This window comes from Electrona antarctica (assembly GCF_951216825.1).
Source record: "Electrona antarctica genome assembly, chromosome: 15".
NCBI lineage: Eukaryota > Metazoa > Chordata > Actinopteri > Myctophiformes > Myctophidae > Electrona > Electrona antarctica.
In genome coordinates, this window is record NC_136796.1 from 44,613,278 (window position 1) to 44,627,816 (window position 14,539).

General features: G+C 42.2%; 2 protein-coding genes across 2 annotated transcripts; both read right to left on the reverse strand.

The window, feature by feature from the left end:
- Positions 1–703: 703 nt before the first annotated feature.
- On the reverse strand, positions 704–6,590 carry psmg2 (proteasome (prosome, macropain) assembly chaperone 2). The gene is made up of 7 exons (XM_079522785.1): positions 6,417–6,590; positions 4,864–5,035; positions 4,714–4,772; positions 4,068–4,186; positions 3,536–3,715; positions 2,754–2,874; positions 704–1,300 (listed from the first exon to the last, which is right to left on the reverse strand). Exons 1-7 carry the CDS (start codon positions 6,471–6,473, stop codon positions 1,220–1,222), a joined length of 789 nt encoding a protein of 262 aa, XP_079378911.1. The 5' UTR covers positions 6,474–6,590; the 3' UTR covers positions 704–1,219.
- A 2,354-nt stretch (positions 6,591–8,944) lies between these two features.
- On the reverse strand, positions 8,945–14,044 carry LOC306938653 (putative 2-ketogluconate reductase; the record flags this gene model as incomplete). The annotated part of the gene is made up of 6 exons (XM_079522915.1): positions 8,945–9,104; positions 9,671–9,767; positions 10,706–10,884; positions 11,707–11,878; positions 12,735–13,116; positions 13,964–14,044. 6 exons carry the CDS (start codon positions 14,042–14,044, stop codon positions 8,945–8,947), a joined length of 1,071 nt encoding a protein of 356 aa, XP_079379041.1.
- Positions 14,045–14,539: the final 495 nt, after the last annotated feature.

Consider the following 14,539-nt stretch of genomic DNA (forward strand, 5'->3'; position numbering starts at 1 on the left):
TAATGACATAGTAAAATGTTGAAAATGAGTGGAATGCCCCTTTAACCCATTTAGACCTGAGGACGATTCTACAAATGCCTTCTAAATCCTGACAGTTTTCTGAAAAACCCATGTTTCTACAGTATGTTATTAGCTCTCAGAAATATATGTAATTGGCCGCCGACCCCCATCTGAAAATATGTTGTTCCAGTGACCTCCCCAGAATCAAATATTTGAGTTAAAAACATTCGCTCTGAAATAATATATTCAAACCTTTGGGCCACATTTTCACAATTTTTCAAAAAAAACAGCTAAAGTAGAATATAATGCTTAAAACACCAAAAGGGGTTCCTGCCCAAAATGGGCAAAAAAAAAAAAAAAGAACATCTATGCTGTCTCCACAGCAACCCAGCCAAAACAATGCTACCAATAAGAGTGAAGAAACGAAACCTCAAGGTTAGCTGGTATGCAAGATGCGGTCAATGACAGCATCCGAATACTTCCTCTCCATCATAAGAACAACTGAATCTATAACTGGTTCCAACATGTTTCAGGATGGAATCAAATTACAACGTTGCAGAGGGAAGGACTGCCAGGAAGACAATGTGGCAACCGGCCAGCCACTTTCAGTTAACTGAAGGAGGCAGGGGGGATTGCTGGTCTAACGCAATCAAGACATTTTTTTTTATGTTTGTCCGGAATATATTGAGTCTGGAGTCTCATAATTCAATCATCTTTTATTTAAAAAAAGAAATAACTGCATAAGTGCTGTTAACATTTCGTCAGTCACTACAAAGGAGAATTTATGATCAGTAACGGAAAGGTATGAACGGGGCAGTGTGGGTACATATCTGAATTATAATGTATTATAACAGATGGCGGTTTACTGTGGTATGGGGTTGCATCTACAATCATTGTTTGTAAAAAAAAAAAAAAAAGAACAATTCACAAAAACAGTTAAACCCAGCTCAAGCCTCACACTCAGCAAGGGGAGATGTTAAATTCTGTAACCACCTTTGAAAGGAATGCTGGTTTCCATGACCGTGAGATGCCCAAGAATGTTGCTGACTGGATAAAATATTATGTACTACAAAGTAGTTTTTCCAAGTTCCCAGACCGGTGACTCGGCAGCTGTCCTTGTAGCCAACTGCAGCCTGTGACGTACGTACGTGTGTGTGTGTGTGTGTGTGTGTGTGTGTGTGTGTGTGTGTGTGTGTGTGTGTGTGTGTGTGTGTGTGTGTTAGAAAATTGTAGGTGGGACGCCACTACCAAACAGATGCTTCCAGGAACTTGGGCTCCTCCACTTCTTCGCCCCTTGGTTCTGTAAAGAAACAAGCATAACAAACACTTACTACATAATTAATATATCCTTTTAAAACATTGTGTAAGAGCCATTATGATGGTGGCTTATTATTTGTTAGGTTGGCACTATTCTATTTCCAACACCTGGGCTCTAGATGTGACAGCACTTGGGTGTAGGCTAATTAGAGAGGGTCACAGGTGCAGCAATCAGACACAGCGCACACACATTGTAGCGTCACGAAGATGCCAAATGCCACTCGTGGCAGGAGTCCGTCTCTTCCTGGTTTTTAGCAAGGACTTTTAAAAGGGGATAGGAAGCGAAGACCGTACGGTGGACTCCATGTTGCTCCCTGGAAGGAAAGAAACATGCGCAATGGGCTATATGCAGCCAACACTTCCACGTTCAGCTTCCTTGGTCTCAATTGCTTTTCTTTCCTTCCAGGGAGCAACATGGAGTCCACCGTACGGTCTTCGCTTCCTGTCCTCATTTAATAGTCCTTGGGTTTTTAGACAGCTGGTGGATGGAAAGTGCCAACTAACAGCGTCGGCGAAGAGTTCCAATAGCTCCACTCCGCGGCAAGTTGGAAGCCGAGCACAAGCTTCATTTTCCATCCACCAGCTGTTTAAAAACCAGGAAGTGAGGCCTGGAGGACGTGTTTTGTGCGTGTTGTGGGAGTACCCACAGGACACAGGACACTGGTGTGGTGGAGCACACTGTTCTTAAACCAGCCACGCAGACAGAGAACCACAGGAGAACAGAGAATTACTACAGAAATGACAATGCAATATCACTGGTATGTTCATTAATATGCTTCACTGTCTACTGTAGTGTAGGTCGGATCACTCCCATCCATACCTCTGAAGTAACGTGCCAAAGACAATAGGAATCGGAAACATTGGAAGGTGAACATTGGCCGTTACACATCGAGTTTGAATTTGAGTTTTTCAGTCCGTACAGGGAACCCAGTGTTGCCTGGGATATTGCGTGGGTGAATAAGGCACAAAGTATTTATTTGGAGGCCAGTCTATAACATCAGTCACGTCCATATTTGGGCAAAGTTTCAGTCCAAGCCGCCTGTCCTTCCTTTGACTTCCAGTGTAATATTTTTTATTTTAGAATAAAACATTTCAAAAGTTGCCAGTCTTGGCTCAACATGATGGACGGGCAGCATGACTGAAGGACAAACGGACAGCTTCAACTTTATTAAAGGTTCTGCAGGTTGTTATAGGATGGTACCATCTGTTTATTTGCTCTGGTTAGCAGTGTTTTTGGCAGCAAATTTTGATTTTAGTTTTAGTCCTTAGTCTCTTGAATAGTTTACATTTAGTTTGAGTCACATTTTAGTCACCTGGAATGTCTTAGCGTTAAGTCTAGTTTTAGTCGACTAAATATCATAGGATTTTAGTTGAAAACGACTTGAATAATAATGGAAGGCTTGGCGGTTGGTCAGTCAGTCTGGAGAATCACTTACAGATTTGTCCACCAGGTGGAGCCAGTCGTTAAGGTAGTTGATTAGTGTGACAGCATCAGGGATGTTATCTCCCTCTGAACAGAAGATCAGCAGCACGGCCAACGGCAGCTCCTCAGCACAGCTTCACGCCACAATGTACACACAGAACATAAGTCAGATACACTGTCCCAACATTTCTAACAATAGCTCCAATAACTATTAACCCATTTAGACCCGAGGACAGATTCTACAAATGTCTTCTAAATCCTGACAGTTTCCTGAAAAACCCCAATGTCAGTGGTTCTCAAACATTTTCATGTCAAGGACCCCCACAAATATATGTAATTGGCCACCGACCCCCATCTGAAAATATGTTGTTCCAGGTTGTACCAGAAGCAAAGATTTGAGTTAAAATGTTCGCTCTGAAAGAATATATATTCAAAGATTTGTGCCACATTTTCACGATTTTTCAAAAATAGCAGACCTACAAGCTCGTAGCGCGGCACTCGGTGCCGCGCTACGAGCTTGTAGATCTGCGATATTGTCAGAGGGGTGGCTCTGAATCGTTTACGATAGCCAGTGACTGATTTGATACAGTCCGTTTACACACCGGTATAAATATATAATAATAGCCTACATTTAAACCACTTGGGCATGTCATTATAGGTGCATTCATTTATTTTGCATTTAAATTGTTTCCCCACAAACAAACAAAACAGAGGAAAAAGGTATATACATCATGAAGACTAATCTTATCAGAATGATAAAGAGCACGAGTTCTGTCAGGTTTTTTTTTTCTCTACCTGTCGGTGAAGAGTTGCTTGGTGATTCCTCCTCCAGGTATACAGAGGCGTGGCTCTGTGTTTGTGTCTGTCAGCCCAGAGAAGGCGGACACTCTCTCCATCTCTCTCCAGCCCAGCTCCTTTAGGGCGTCTCCAGACAGCTTCTGTAAGGCCGGCGTGATCAGGTACCTCAGTGGAGTGCTGGTTAAGTTGAGATTAATTTAACAGAATGTATAATGTTATCATTCCCATCATTGTTGTTTTAATGTTTTTGTCGACTAAAACTAAGACGAAAAATGTTCGTCGACTACCTTTTTTTTCACTGACGGAAACTAAATGGAAACTAAATGAAAACTAATGACTAAATGTATTGACAATTCGTCAACAGATAAAAAACTAGACTAAAATGTTAGGAAGGGACTAGTGGAAGTCATTTTACACTTGGTTGCATGCTGAAAATAGCTGAAAAATACATCCAAAAATGAAAACATGGCAGCAAAGCCTTTGAGGTGGAAAGCTCAATGTTGAGTTGTGTATATATACGGAAATATACCCATGAAGCTGTTGGTCATCTCTCTGGTAGGCGTGGCTGCTGGACAAAACGACTGTTCTGGCAAACCCGCTGGCTTTGATCCAAGACACAATCAACTGACGGAAGTTTTTTCTTTTTGTCTGCCATGGAAGAGAGGACAGAACTTGCATCAATACGTCCTCTCATTCACATAAACAGTGTTGATTGACAAACTAAAAATGAAAACTAAGCTATGATGACTAAAACTAAGACTAAATATACTGACAATACTCGTCAACAAATAAAAACTAGACTAAAATGTTAGGAAGAGATCCAGTATAAGTCATTTTACAATTAGTTGAATGCTGAAAATAGCAGATCTACAAGCCCACAGCAGCTATTTTCAGCAAGTGAGGGAAAAACAGTCATTACGACGGCATCAAGGCCCACCAAAATACATTCCAGGTGACTAAAATGTGACTGAAACTAAATAAACTATTCAAAATCTGCTGCCAAAAACAACACTGTCACAGAAACAATATTATGTCTATATAATTTATATTACTGTATGATCTCTCTCTTAGACTGCGTCTTTAAAAATGGAAGCACACTCACAGAAACAAACGTGTTTTCTCATAACAAAATAATAAATCTCACTAATGTAAAGAAAAGAAGAAAAAATGTTTACTCTAATAATTGGCGTCCTAATCTGAAGAACCGCTAACTTCATCTCTGCCGATGTGTACACTGTGGATCAATGACAGGAGAGTTAAAACACAGTCGAGAACAGATGTCGTTATTTCAGTTATTTCTTCTTTGAAATTAAACTGTACAGTGCCTTCCGCAGCAGTGTGGAGTTCCTCGGCATCCTCTGCAGACGTGGCGTAGGGGTTGTTCCCCACTAAGGGGACGATGCAGTCCGTATGCATGTAACCCACTCTCTTCATCTTCAGAGTTGATACCATGAGGTCCACCGCCAGTTGACCCACGTTACCGATAGCAACAGCTGGCTGAAAAAACACATGGATACCCATTTAGACCTGAGCTCGATTCTACAAATGTCTTCTGAATCCTGACAGTTTTCTGAAAAACCCATGTTTCTGTCAGTGGTGCTCAACCATTTTTATTTCAAGGACCCCCAGAATTATCTGTAATTGGCCGCCAACGACCCCAATCTGAAAATGTGTTGTTCCAGGGATCCCCCATCCCAGAAGCAAAGATTTTAGTAAAAAACGCTCGCTCTGAAAGAATATAGATTCAAAGACTTATTTTCATCCTCCATATATGGCCGTCTCCATATATGATGATCACGACACTGACCTCATCAAACACTGGATAGCCATACATGGTGAAGACTGGATCATCACATCACATAGATCTGCATATATGGAGCCGGCCAGCAACTCCCCATCTGACCTCAAACCCTTAGATCTCCATATATGGAGCTGACCTGTTCCGACATTCCAATAATGTTGATCCTACCCCACCCGTCCTTCCTCGTCGATGTCTCCCTTTCGACTGATACCTGTCCATTCAAACTCTAGACGGGCCTGCCCCAAAGTTATTAGCAGAGTTCTCAACAGGCCCGAAAATTAAGGCCCGGCCCTACCTGGGCCCTCATCAAACCCTGTACACTCAAGACACTGCCCCCGCCGCCACCCTTAGATCTCCATATATGGAGCTCAGCTGAGCTGTTCTGACATTCCATGATTCCATATGTTGATCTGACCTCATGAAACCCTGTACACAGTACACACACAGGGTCCATTTGGTTATTCTATTTATACACTCTCAAAGTTACATTCTAATGGATTGATGTCGAGTAAGTATGGCACCCAAACGTTGTCAGAAACCTATACAAACAACTTGTCTTGTATACTATACAGCAGTGGGTTTTCAACCAGTGGTCCGGGGACCACCAGTGGTCCTTGAGGGGGTTCCAGGTGGTCCCCTGATGGAGTTGCAAACCATGTGACCCTTATAGGTCTTTAACTCTTGAGAATTACATTACATCAAGAGTTACACATCTGCATTACTTATTTTACAAGAAGTATACAGTATACACAATTAGAGAATGTAGAAGAATTGTTATTTTGGTTTGCCAAAAGCATGGAATTGTAGACAAAATCTTATCCAACGACAACAAAATATTCTTTAGTTTTAATTGGGTCTGAGGCTAAATAAATCTCATCAAATGGTGGTCCGTGGCTCAAAAGCTGAATACATTTTGGGCCTTGAAATGAAACTGGTTGAAAACCACTGCATGTCAATAGGAATTCATGTTATATAAAATGAAAACAGTCCTTCATGCATCTCTTTGCTGGCAAGCTTCGGCTAATGAAGGCTTGCATTTAGCTTGCATAGACTAAATAACTAAAAGATGTCACTTACCATGACAAGGGTGAAACCTTTAAAGGAGGGGGGGTTGTTTTCTGCAGGAACAAACATGATCCTATTAATTTAAACTGCACAATATTGATGGTTGGTGGTATTATACTATTATTTACAGATGCGTGCTGCTTATATGAGCATGTATGATTCTGACTCTGCTGATTTGGGATTTCCAGTCGGGGGGCCTTTTGGAAAACTGTCCACTGTTGATGATGACACAAAATAATTTAGTACCCATGTTAGGTGCCTGAATGAATTCAAATAACACTATAGCCTATATACGCATTACACAATAATAACACATGTAAAATGTCATATTTGGTATCTATACTGAATCTATACTTTGCCAACATTATACTTCTACAGGTTTGAGATTTTATATATTTTTTTAAAGAAAAACAAAAGAAGGAAAGCAGGGAGTTTGCAGTTTTTACAAAAATGTTTAATATAATGGAGATGTGCAACTCCAATACAATAGACTGCAGTGGTTCCCAAACTGGGGTCCGGGGACCCCCAGGGGTCATTGAGGGAGTTCCAGGGGGTCCCCAGATAAATGATAGTTTTGAACCAAATGGACCCTTATGGGTCTGTAACGCTGAGTGTACAAATGGAACCAAATGGACCCTTATGGGTCTGTAACTCTGAGAGTGTACAAATGGAACCATTTGTACAGTTAAATGTATGTTAAATTAACATTGATTTTACAATATAGCCTAAATTAGGGTCTCAGAGATTAAAACAAATGCCATTTAAATGGCAGAATAATATGGTAGACTAATGCATGTCAAAGGTCCTTGAAATTAAACGGCTTTAGAATCACGTAAAAAATCTTCTCTTATGGGGCTCCCTGGCCATACCTTTTTCACATGGGGGGTCCGTGGGCTAATAAGTGTAAATTTGGTGGTCCTTGACATGAAAAAGTTTGGGAAGTGTGTTCATCTGAGGTAATCCAAATCTCTGCCAGACGTCAAGGGGCGAGGTAATAATAATGAGACAATGTTGCAACAGCAGTAGCCCTGGTCCAGTACGACTCGCTATAAGCACTGGACCAGAGCTAGTGCAGCTAGTTGTCAGCGTGGATGGTCCTTCATCATGGTGCAGACTGCAGAGAGGAATTGCCCCTGAAAAGATAATGGTAATGTATCTTCCAGGCCTCTTATTAACCACGCAACAAATGCCATTCTATCCAAAATATGTCCAATATACAAACATGACTCATTTCCAAATATAATAGGCCTATAGGCTTTAGTCTAAAAAAAAATCATTTCAGCCAAAATCATTACTTGCTAAACCAGTTTCAGTTTGTCAGTCTCGTCTGTCATAGTTTAGGGGAAAAAAACAGCGTTTCTGCGTTTTTATAACATGGGTGTTTCCAGGCCAAATTCTTGCTATTAACAAACACCTGACACAGATTATGATAATGAACTGGGATGGAAATCAACATATACTCTATGAAATCAACTCAACTCAACTGGTTCAGGATTTGATGGAGCAACAGTGACCTCAGCAGGGGACAGAGCAGATTGCAGGCGGAGGAGTGACAGCCAGAACTCTCCATTCATTCATGCATTCATGGTTCACTTCACTTTATTGATGATTTATTTTTGTGAACTGGTATTCATAATAATGTGAGTGTAAAATGATATAATAAGATGACAATATGTATCTTTTGCAACTACATTCAATATCATCTGTATATGCTCCAACTCCAATATCAGGATCAGAAAGTCCACCCACCACATTAGCCTAAAATAAACTCAATCTAGCGAGAGTTTGAATCTTAAACTACCACCACCCACATCCTCCTGGCCCTCGCCCTCCTGACTGCCACGCCCACACACACAATTTGCATTTGCACATCTACCTCATCCTTGAAACAAAAGTATCCTACTTATCGACATCACTCCTCATCTGTAGCTTGCCTTGAACATTATATATTTTGTTTAATAAAGTCAGAAACTGAAGCAGCTTTATGTTGCCACAAAGCCTGGGGTAGCTCTTCACTGTGGGTATAAAATGACAGCAGTGTTGTTTTTGGCAGCAAATTTAGATTTTAGTTTTAGTCATAGTCTTCATTTAGTTTGTCACATTTTAGTCACCTGGAATGTTTTGGTGTTAGTCTAGTTTTAGTCGACTAAATGTCATATTTTAGTCGACTAAATCTACAGTTTAAATGTATTTTGGCGGGCCTTGATGCCGTCGTAATGACTGATTTTACACTTGCTGAAAATAGCAGATCTACAAGCACACAACGCGTCACGCGTTGTGAGCTTGTAGATCTGCTATTTTCAGCATGCCACCAAGTGTAAAATGACTGGATCTCTTGTCCACTATAGTCCCTTCTCAACATTTTAGTCTAGTTTTTATCTGTTGACGAATAATTGTCAATACATTTTAGTCTCAGTTTTCGTCACCATAGCTTAGTTTTCATCCAGTTTCCATTTAGTTTTCGTCAGTGGAAAAAAGGTAGTCGACGGACATTTTTTCGTCTTTAGTTTTAGTCGACGAAAACAACACTGAACGACAGCTCAGTTCTTCGGCTTCACTTCGTTTGGCACGGGCAGACCGTTGACTGCGGCCAGAGCGTTCTCCACCATCTTCTGCACCATCTTCCTGGCGGTCTGGTAGGTGTTGATGCCAATGTGAGGCGTTATGAGGACGTTGGGGAGGCTGAGGAGTGGATGGTCCCTGTGTCAAAGGAAGAAAGAAAGCAGACTTTTAATACATTAGCAAGGAGGATTTCCTTTGGGCTACTTTAAAATCATGAATGTTGGTTTAACTCAGAGTGTGTACAATGAAATAAATCAACACTGAGGGGTGTGTGTGTGTGTGTGCGTGTGCGCGTGTGCGTGCGTGCGTGCGTGCGTTTGTTTGCAGTAATGGTTGTTTGTATTTTCTGGCCTCAGATTAAGGTGCAGTCTCTCCAAAGTGGGACCATTTAGTGTGTGTGTGTGTGTGTGTGCGTGCGCGCATGTGCGGACGGTCAGTTACGGTAAGTGACACTAATTCAGTATTTAAGATTATATATTTTTTTTGATTACACATCATTGAGACAGTGAAAAATGACACCACAGTTCTGATCGGTCAGGTGGTGCTAAATCCCTTGATGAGACAGTTATATACATAGCCGATATATTTTACTGTGTGGTATATTTTCGTCTACTACTTTTAATAAGTTTCTACTCTGTGCGTGCGTGCGTGCGTGCGTGCGTGCGTGCGAGCGTGCATGCGTGACCAGAATAGCTATTGCAGACCTCTGTAAGGGCTCAGGGTGAGTCACATCCAATGCTGCTCCGTGAATAGTCCCACGCTGGAGAGCTTTGACCAGAGCATCATGGTCCACAACTACACCTGAGAATCATTCACATATAATTATCATTAGGACGGCACTTACCTGGGATCACCTTAACCACTTGGTTAACCACTGGTTAAAGAGGGAGTGCCACAATGTTTGTATTTTTCCAGTATTTCCATGCAGTGGCGTGCACAGATAGACACTAGGGGGTGCTAGAGCACCCCCTGCCCTTTTGGCAATGTGCCCTTTTTTTCCTTTTTTTCCCCCCGATTTTTCAAAAATAGCAGACCTACAAGCTCGTAGCGCGCCACTCGGTGGCGCGCTATGAGCTTGTAGATCTGCTATTTTTCAATAGCTAAAGCATAACATAATGCTAACACCAAAAGGGGTTCCCGCCCAAAATAGATTAAGGCAACCGGCCGGTTCCACGCGCTGCACAAGGTGCCCTTTTTTAACTTGAGCACCTGCCCCTCTAAATGTCTGTGCACGCCACTGTTTCCATGTGTCTATGAGGTGACAGTACTTCATTAGACACCCTGGAGTCGTTTTTATGTGCAATGGTGTGTTAACTTTGTATTTAGGGTTTCTTCCTGGAGGCTGAACCCTTTGACAGTCAAACGGGCCAATGAAATAAACAGTAATATAGTGACATCACACTATCAGCCCCTCCCTTAACCCCTCCCCCTTTATCATACGACTACAGCTGTGGGTGCGTGCGGCTTCAGTTCAGGTGGATCACCACCCATCACCACCCACTAGGCAAACCAGGCAAACTTAATGAACTGGTGGGCGTGCCCACATAAAAACAACATTTTAACAAATAGGCCTACTGTACACTTTTTTGAAAAAAATATACCTCCTTATATACCAATAAGACCTGCATGATCATGTTTTAGGGTGGGGAAAAAAATCACGGCACTCCATCTTTTAGGTAATCCAAAAAGGATTCAAATCAACACATCTGGACTTTTTGAGGGAGAAGAGTGACGCTAACCTCTGCTAATGTTCACCAGCGTTGCAGTGGACTTCATGAGGGACAGTTCTCTGTGTCCAATAAGGCCGACGTTGTGAGGGGTCAGGTTGACCGCCACCATGACAAAGTCTGACCTCCTGAGCAGGTCGTCCAGGTTCTCACAGTAACTGGCGCCCACCATCATCTCATCTTCAGCGCTTCTGAACAGAGGAGAGCACCCAGAGAAAACAGGTATACTGTTCACTGCAGTGTTGTTTTTGGCAGCAAATTTATATTTTAGTTTTAGTCGTATAGTCTCTTGAATAGTTTTCATTTAGTCACCTGGAATGTTTTAGTTTTAGTCGACTAAATATCATAAGATTTTTGTCGACTAAATCTACAGTTGATTTAGTCGACTAAAATGTATTTTGAAAATAGCCGATCTACAAGCTCACAACGCGTCCCTTCCTAAGTCTAGTTTTTATTTGTTGACGAAATTGTCAGTATATTTAGTCTTAGTTTTAGTCATCATAGCTTAGTTTTCATTTAGTTTCCATTTAGTTTTCGTCAGTGAAAAAAGGTAGTCGACGAACATTTTTTGTCTTAGTTTTAGTCGACGAAATCAACACTGGTTCACTGTTACCATTATGTAACAAAGTAATTGTGTTGTTTAGCCAGGATGGAGATTAAGAGTACTTGTAGTAAGTAAGAGTTCTTGTACTTGAGTAGGATATTCTAGTACTCTTTCCGTCCCCGGTCAAATGTATGTTATGTTTTAGTTTGTGTTTGACCTTTTAGTCTTGCGTAGCCATGCAGACGATTGGAGATCTCCGCCTTTTGAAACATCTGGTGACATCTAAATTCTAAAAACTACAGTAGGTGGAAACTATTAGAAAACAAACCGCATTGCAGAACCAATGCAAAGTCTTTAGGCCGTCATTCATATTTGGACGGTTTGTCTTGCGGCTGTTGAATGTAGAAGGCCCCAGATGTTTTGGTAGGTGGAAATCTCCAAACAACTATAGCTACACGAGACTATTTACCTTCTGGTTCGATTGTGATAAAGGATTTTCATCTCAAACCCCTTGCTTCTTTGAGCTATTTTGTAGCCAATCTCTCCCATCCCAATGATTCCCAAAGTGGATCCTGTTACTTCAAATCCCATCAGGCTGTGCGGTATTTCGGTGGTCCTAGGATCCACAGCAATTTGGTAACCTATGGACCAGAAAATGTGTTCCAACAATGTTTTTTTTTATGAAAACAGGATTGAGCTCTCAAAAAAAGCTATAGCTTGTTTTGGTTATTGGCAGAGTGGATTTGGGACTGGATTTAAGAGAAGCTTCTTTTTACCCAGAGTGTAGAGTAGGAGAGCGGCGACACGCTTTGATCTCGCCACAAAACGGGTGCCTATGGGCTATAGTTCCAAACATTGGACTATCCCATTGAGATAGAATGAGCACTTCCACATTCCATTGTTACAATGGGAGTAAACGCTAGTGTCGCCACTCTCTTACTATTCCACTCGGTTTTTACCTAAGCGAGTAAGGCAACAATCTTTTTTATCCCACAATTTTGTAACCCATTTTTTTCACCCAGTGTCAATTATCTTATGTAATCCTGGGCGCTATACTTCCTTTGCCAACCTGGGGGGGCAGCGGACTGACCTCATGCCTCCTTCTATGCATGAGGAGTCCAAGCTGCTTCTTTTCACCCGACAGGGGAGAGTTTCCCCGGCCGGACGTAGCGCGTGGAAGGAACACGTTATTCCGACCAGTTCCTTCCCCCTCCATTGGGCGCCCCGGCTGGCCAGGGGGAGGTAGTTTAGAGACCAGGATTACGGCATGTTTTTGTGAGGGTACCTACCCTAGGGGACACGGGGAGAACATGCAAACTCCACACAGAAAGGCCCTTTCGCCAACCCCGCCTCGGGTATGGGCACTGATGACACGGAGGAGGGAACACGCCCCCAGCGCCCACAGCGTCCCCAGCGGGAATCGAACCCAGGACCTTCTAGCTGTGAGGCGACAGCACTACCGACTGTGCCACCGTGACCCAAAGGCAACAATCTTACCTTCTAAAATCTTTCGTGCCGATGAAAGAAGCAAAGCCATGGCAATATCTGCAGTGGCAGCGCTGACCACACCAGGGGTGTTGGACACCTTCACGCCCAGACTGGCGATGAAGGGCAGGTTCATGTGGTCTACGCCCACGCCGCCGCTGGCTATGACCTTCAGGTTGGGCAGAGATCGAAGCAAGCTAGGCTCTGCCACCGGGCTGAACTTCCAAATAAACATGGCCTCGATTTTGGGGGCGTGGAGCTGGGGATCGTGCAGAAGTTCTCTGTAGCAGACTGTCCGGAAGTGTCGTTTCACCAAGTCAACCAGCTCTTCCAGGTAACCATGCTCTCCCCCGACCTCTGAGATCAAGGCCCATGGTTTGGCCATTTCAGTTACCTAGGAGGGGTGAAGAGAGAACAATCAGATCACACAGGAACCAGTGTAGTATATAGGACACTAGAACCGAGATTAATTATTACAAAAGAAATGTGCCCAGGCTACAAAATATATTTGTAATCAGATTTACATACAAATACAGATTATATGTATACCTACATATTGAAATCTATTTCCACCATGTACTTTAATGGTTGTACTGTGATGGTAATGTATCTGTTTAGCCTAAATGTAATAAACTCAACAGTAGCAGCGCTGCTGGTATTTTACTCCAACCATATGGAGAAATAAGTGAAGTGAACTTTGACAATGAACCGCAGCTTTGTTTTTGAAAAGCCTCATAGGGTGACTACGATTATTTCCAAACCGAGTTAACCCATTTAGACCTGAGGACGATTCTACAAATGTCTTTTAAATCCTGACAGTTCTCTGAAAAACCTCATGTCAGTGGTTTTCAAACTATTTCACGTCAAGGACCCCAAAAATATATGTAATTGGCCGCCGACCCCCATCTGAAAATATGTTGTTCCAGGGACCCCTCCAGACGCAAAGATTTCAGTTAACAACGTTCGCTCTGAAAGAATATATTCAATAAATAAATAAATATTTCAAAAATAGCAGACCTCCGCGCTATGAGCTTGTAGATCTGCTATTTTTCAACAGCTAAAGCATAACATAATGCTTAAAACACCAAAAGGGGTTCCCGCCCAGAAGGGTTTAAAGACTACATTCTATCACATTCCAGAAAACACATTGATAATCAAGTCATGTTATAGTGCCAAACAATTAGTGTACATTTATGACTTTCTTAATTTTGTTTTCTCTTTTTTTTCTTTTTTTTGCCTACTTCCTCAGGCCTCGGAATCTCCAGCGAGTAAGAAGCGTTTTTCATTATCGCGTTCTCCTCCTCCTCCTCCTGTGAATCCATGGCTCAGAGTGCTGTCCACCCTCTGAACCCTAGCGTGGGTTCGTCCATACCGTCCGGAGGTCATACAATAGGCTGGTAAATCCGTCGCCTATAGCCGGAGCCGGATTCCAATACCCAAATACCTCGGCCACTCACTCACTCACACTCCATCGCTCCAGCATGGTGGTGTTGTTACAGGGAAATTGGTGACCTAGCTGAAATCTGTGCGTATACGATCACATAATGGTACAGTTTCCGAATGTAAATCAATGCAGTTTAGTATATTTGTGTAGAGTTCAATAGCGGTATTCAGGCCACATATTTAACCCATTCTGGACGGGAAACCCCTTTTGGTGTTTTAAAGCATTATGTTATGTATGTTGTAGCGTGGCACCGAGTGCCAGCGATACGAGCTTGTAGATCTGCTATTTTTGAAAAATCGTGAAAATGTGGCGCACATCTTTGAATATATCTTCTTTCAGAGCGAACGTTTTTTAACTCAAATCTTACTTCTGT

What these genes read in the sequence shown, in the direction of transcription:
- psmg2 (XM_079522785.1), bottom strand. Translation starts at nt 6,473, where the DNA reads ATGTTTGTTCCTGCAGAAAACAACCCCCCCTCCTTTAAAGGTTTCACC. An exon ending in ACTCCACACTGCTGCGGAAG is followed by an intron (nt 4,773 to 4,863) that starts GCACTGTACAGT and finishes ATTGATCCACAG; the next exon opens with TGTACACATCGGCAGAGATG. An exon ending in TCCACCTGGTGGACAAATCT is followed by an intron (nt 1,301 to 2,753) that starts GTAAGTGATTCT and finishes GTTTCTTTACAG; the next exon opens with AACCAAGGGGCGAAGAAGTG.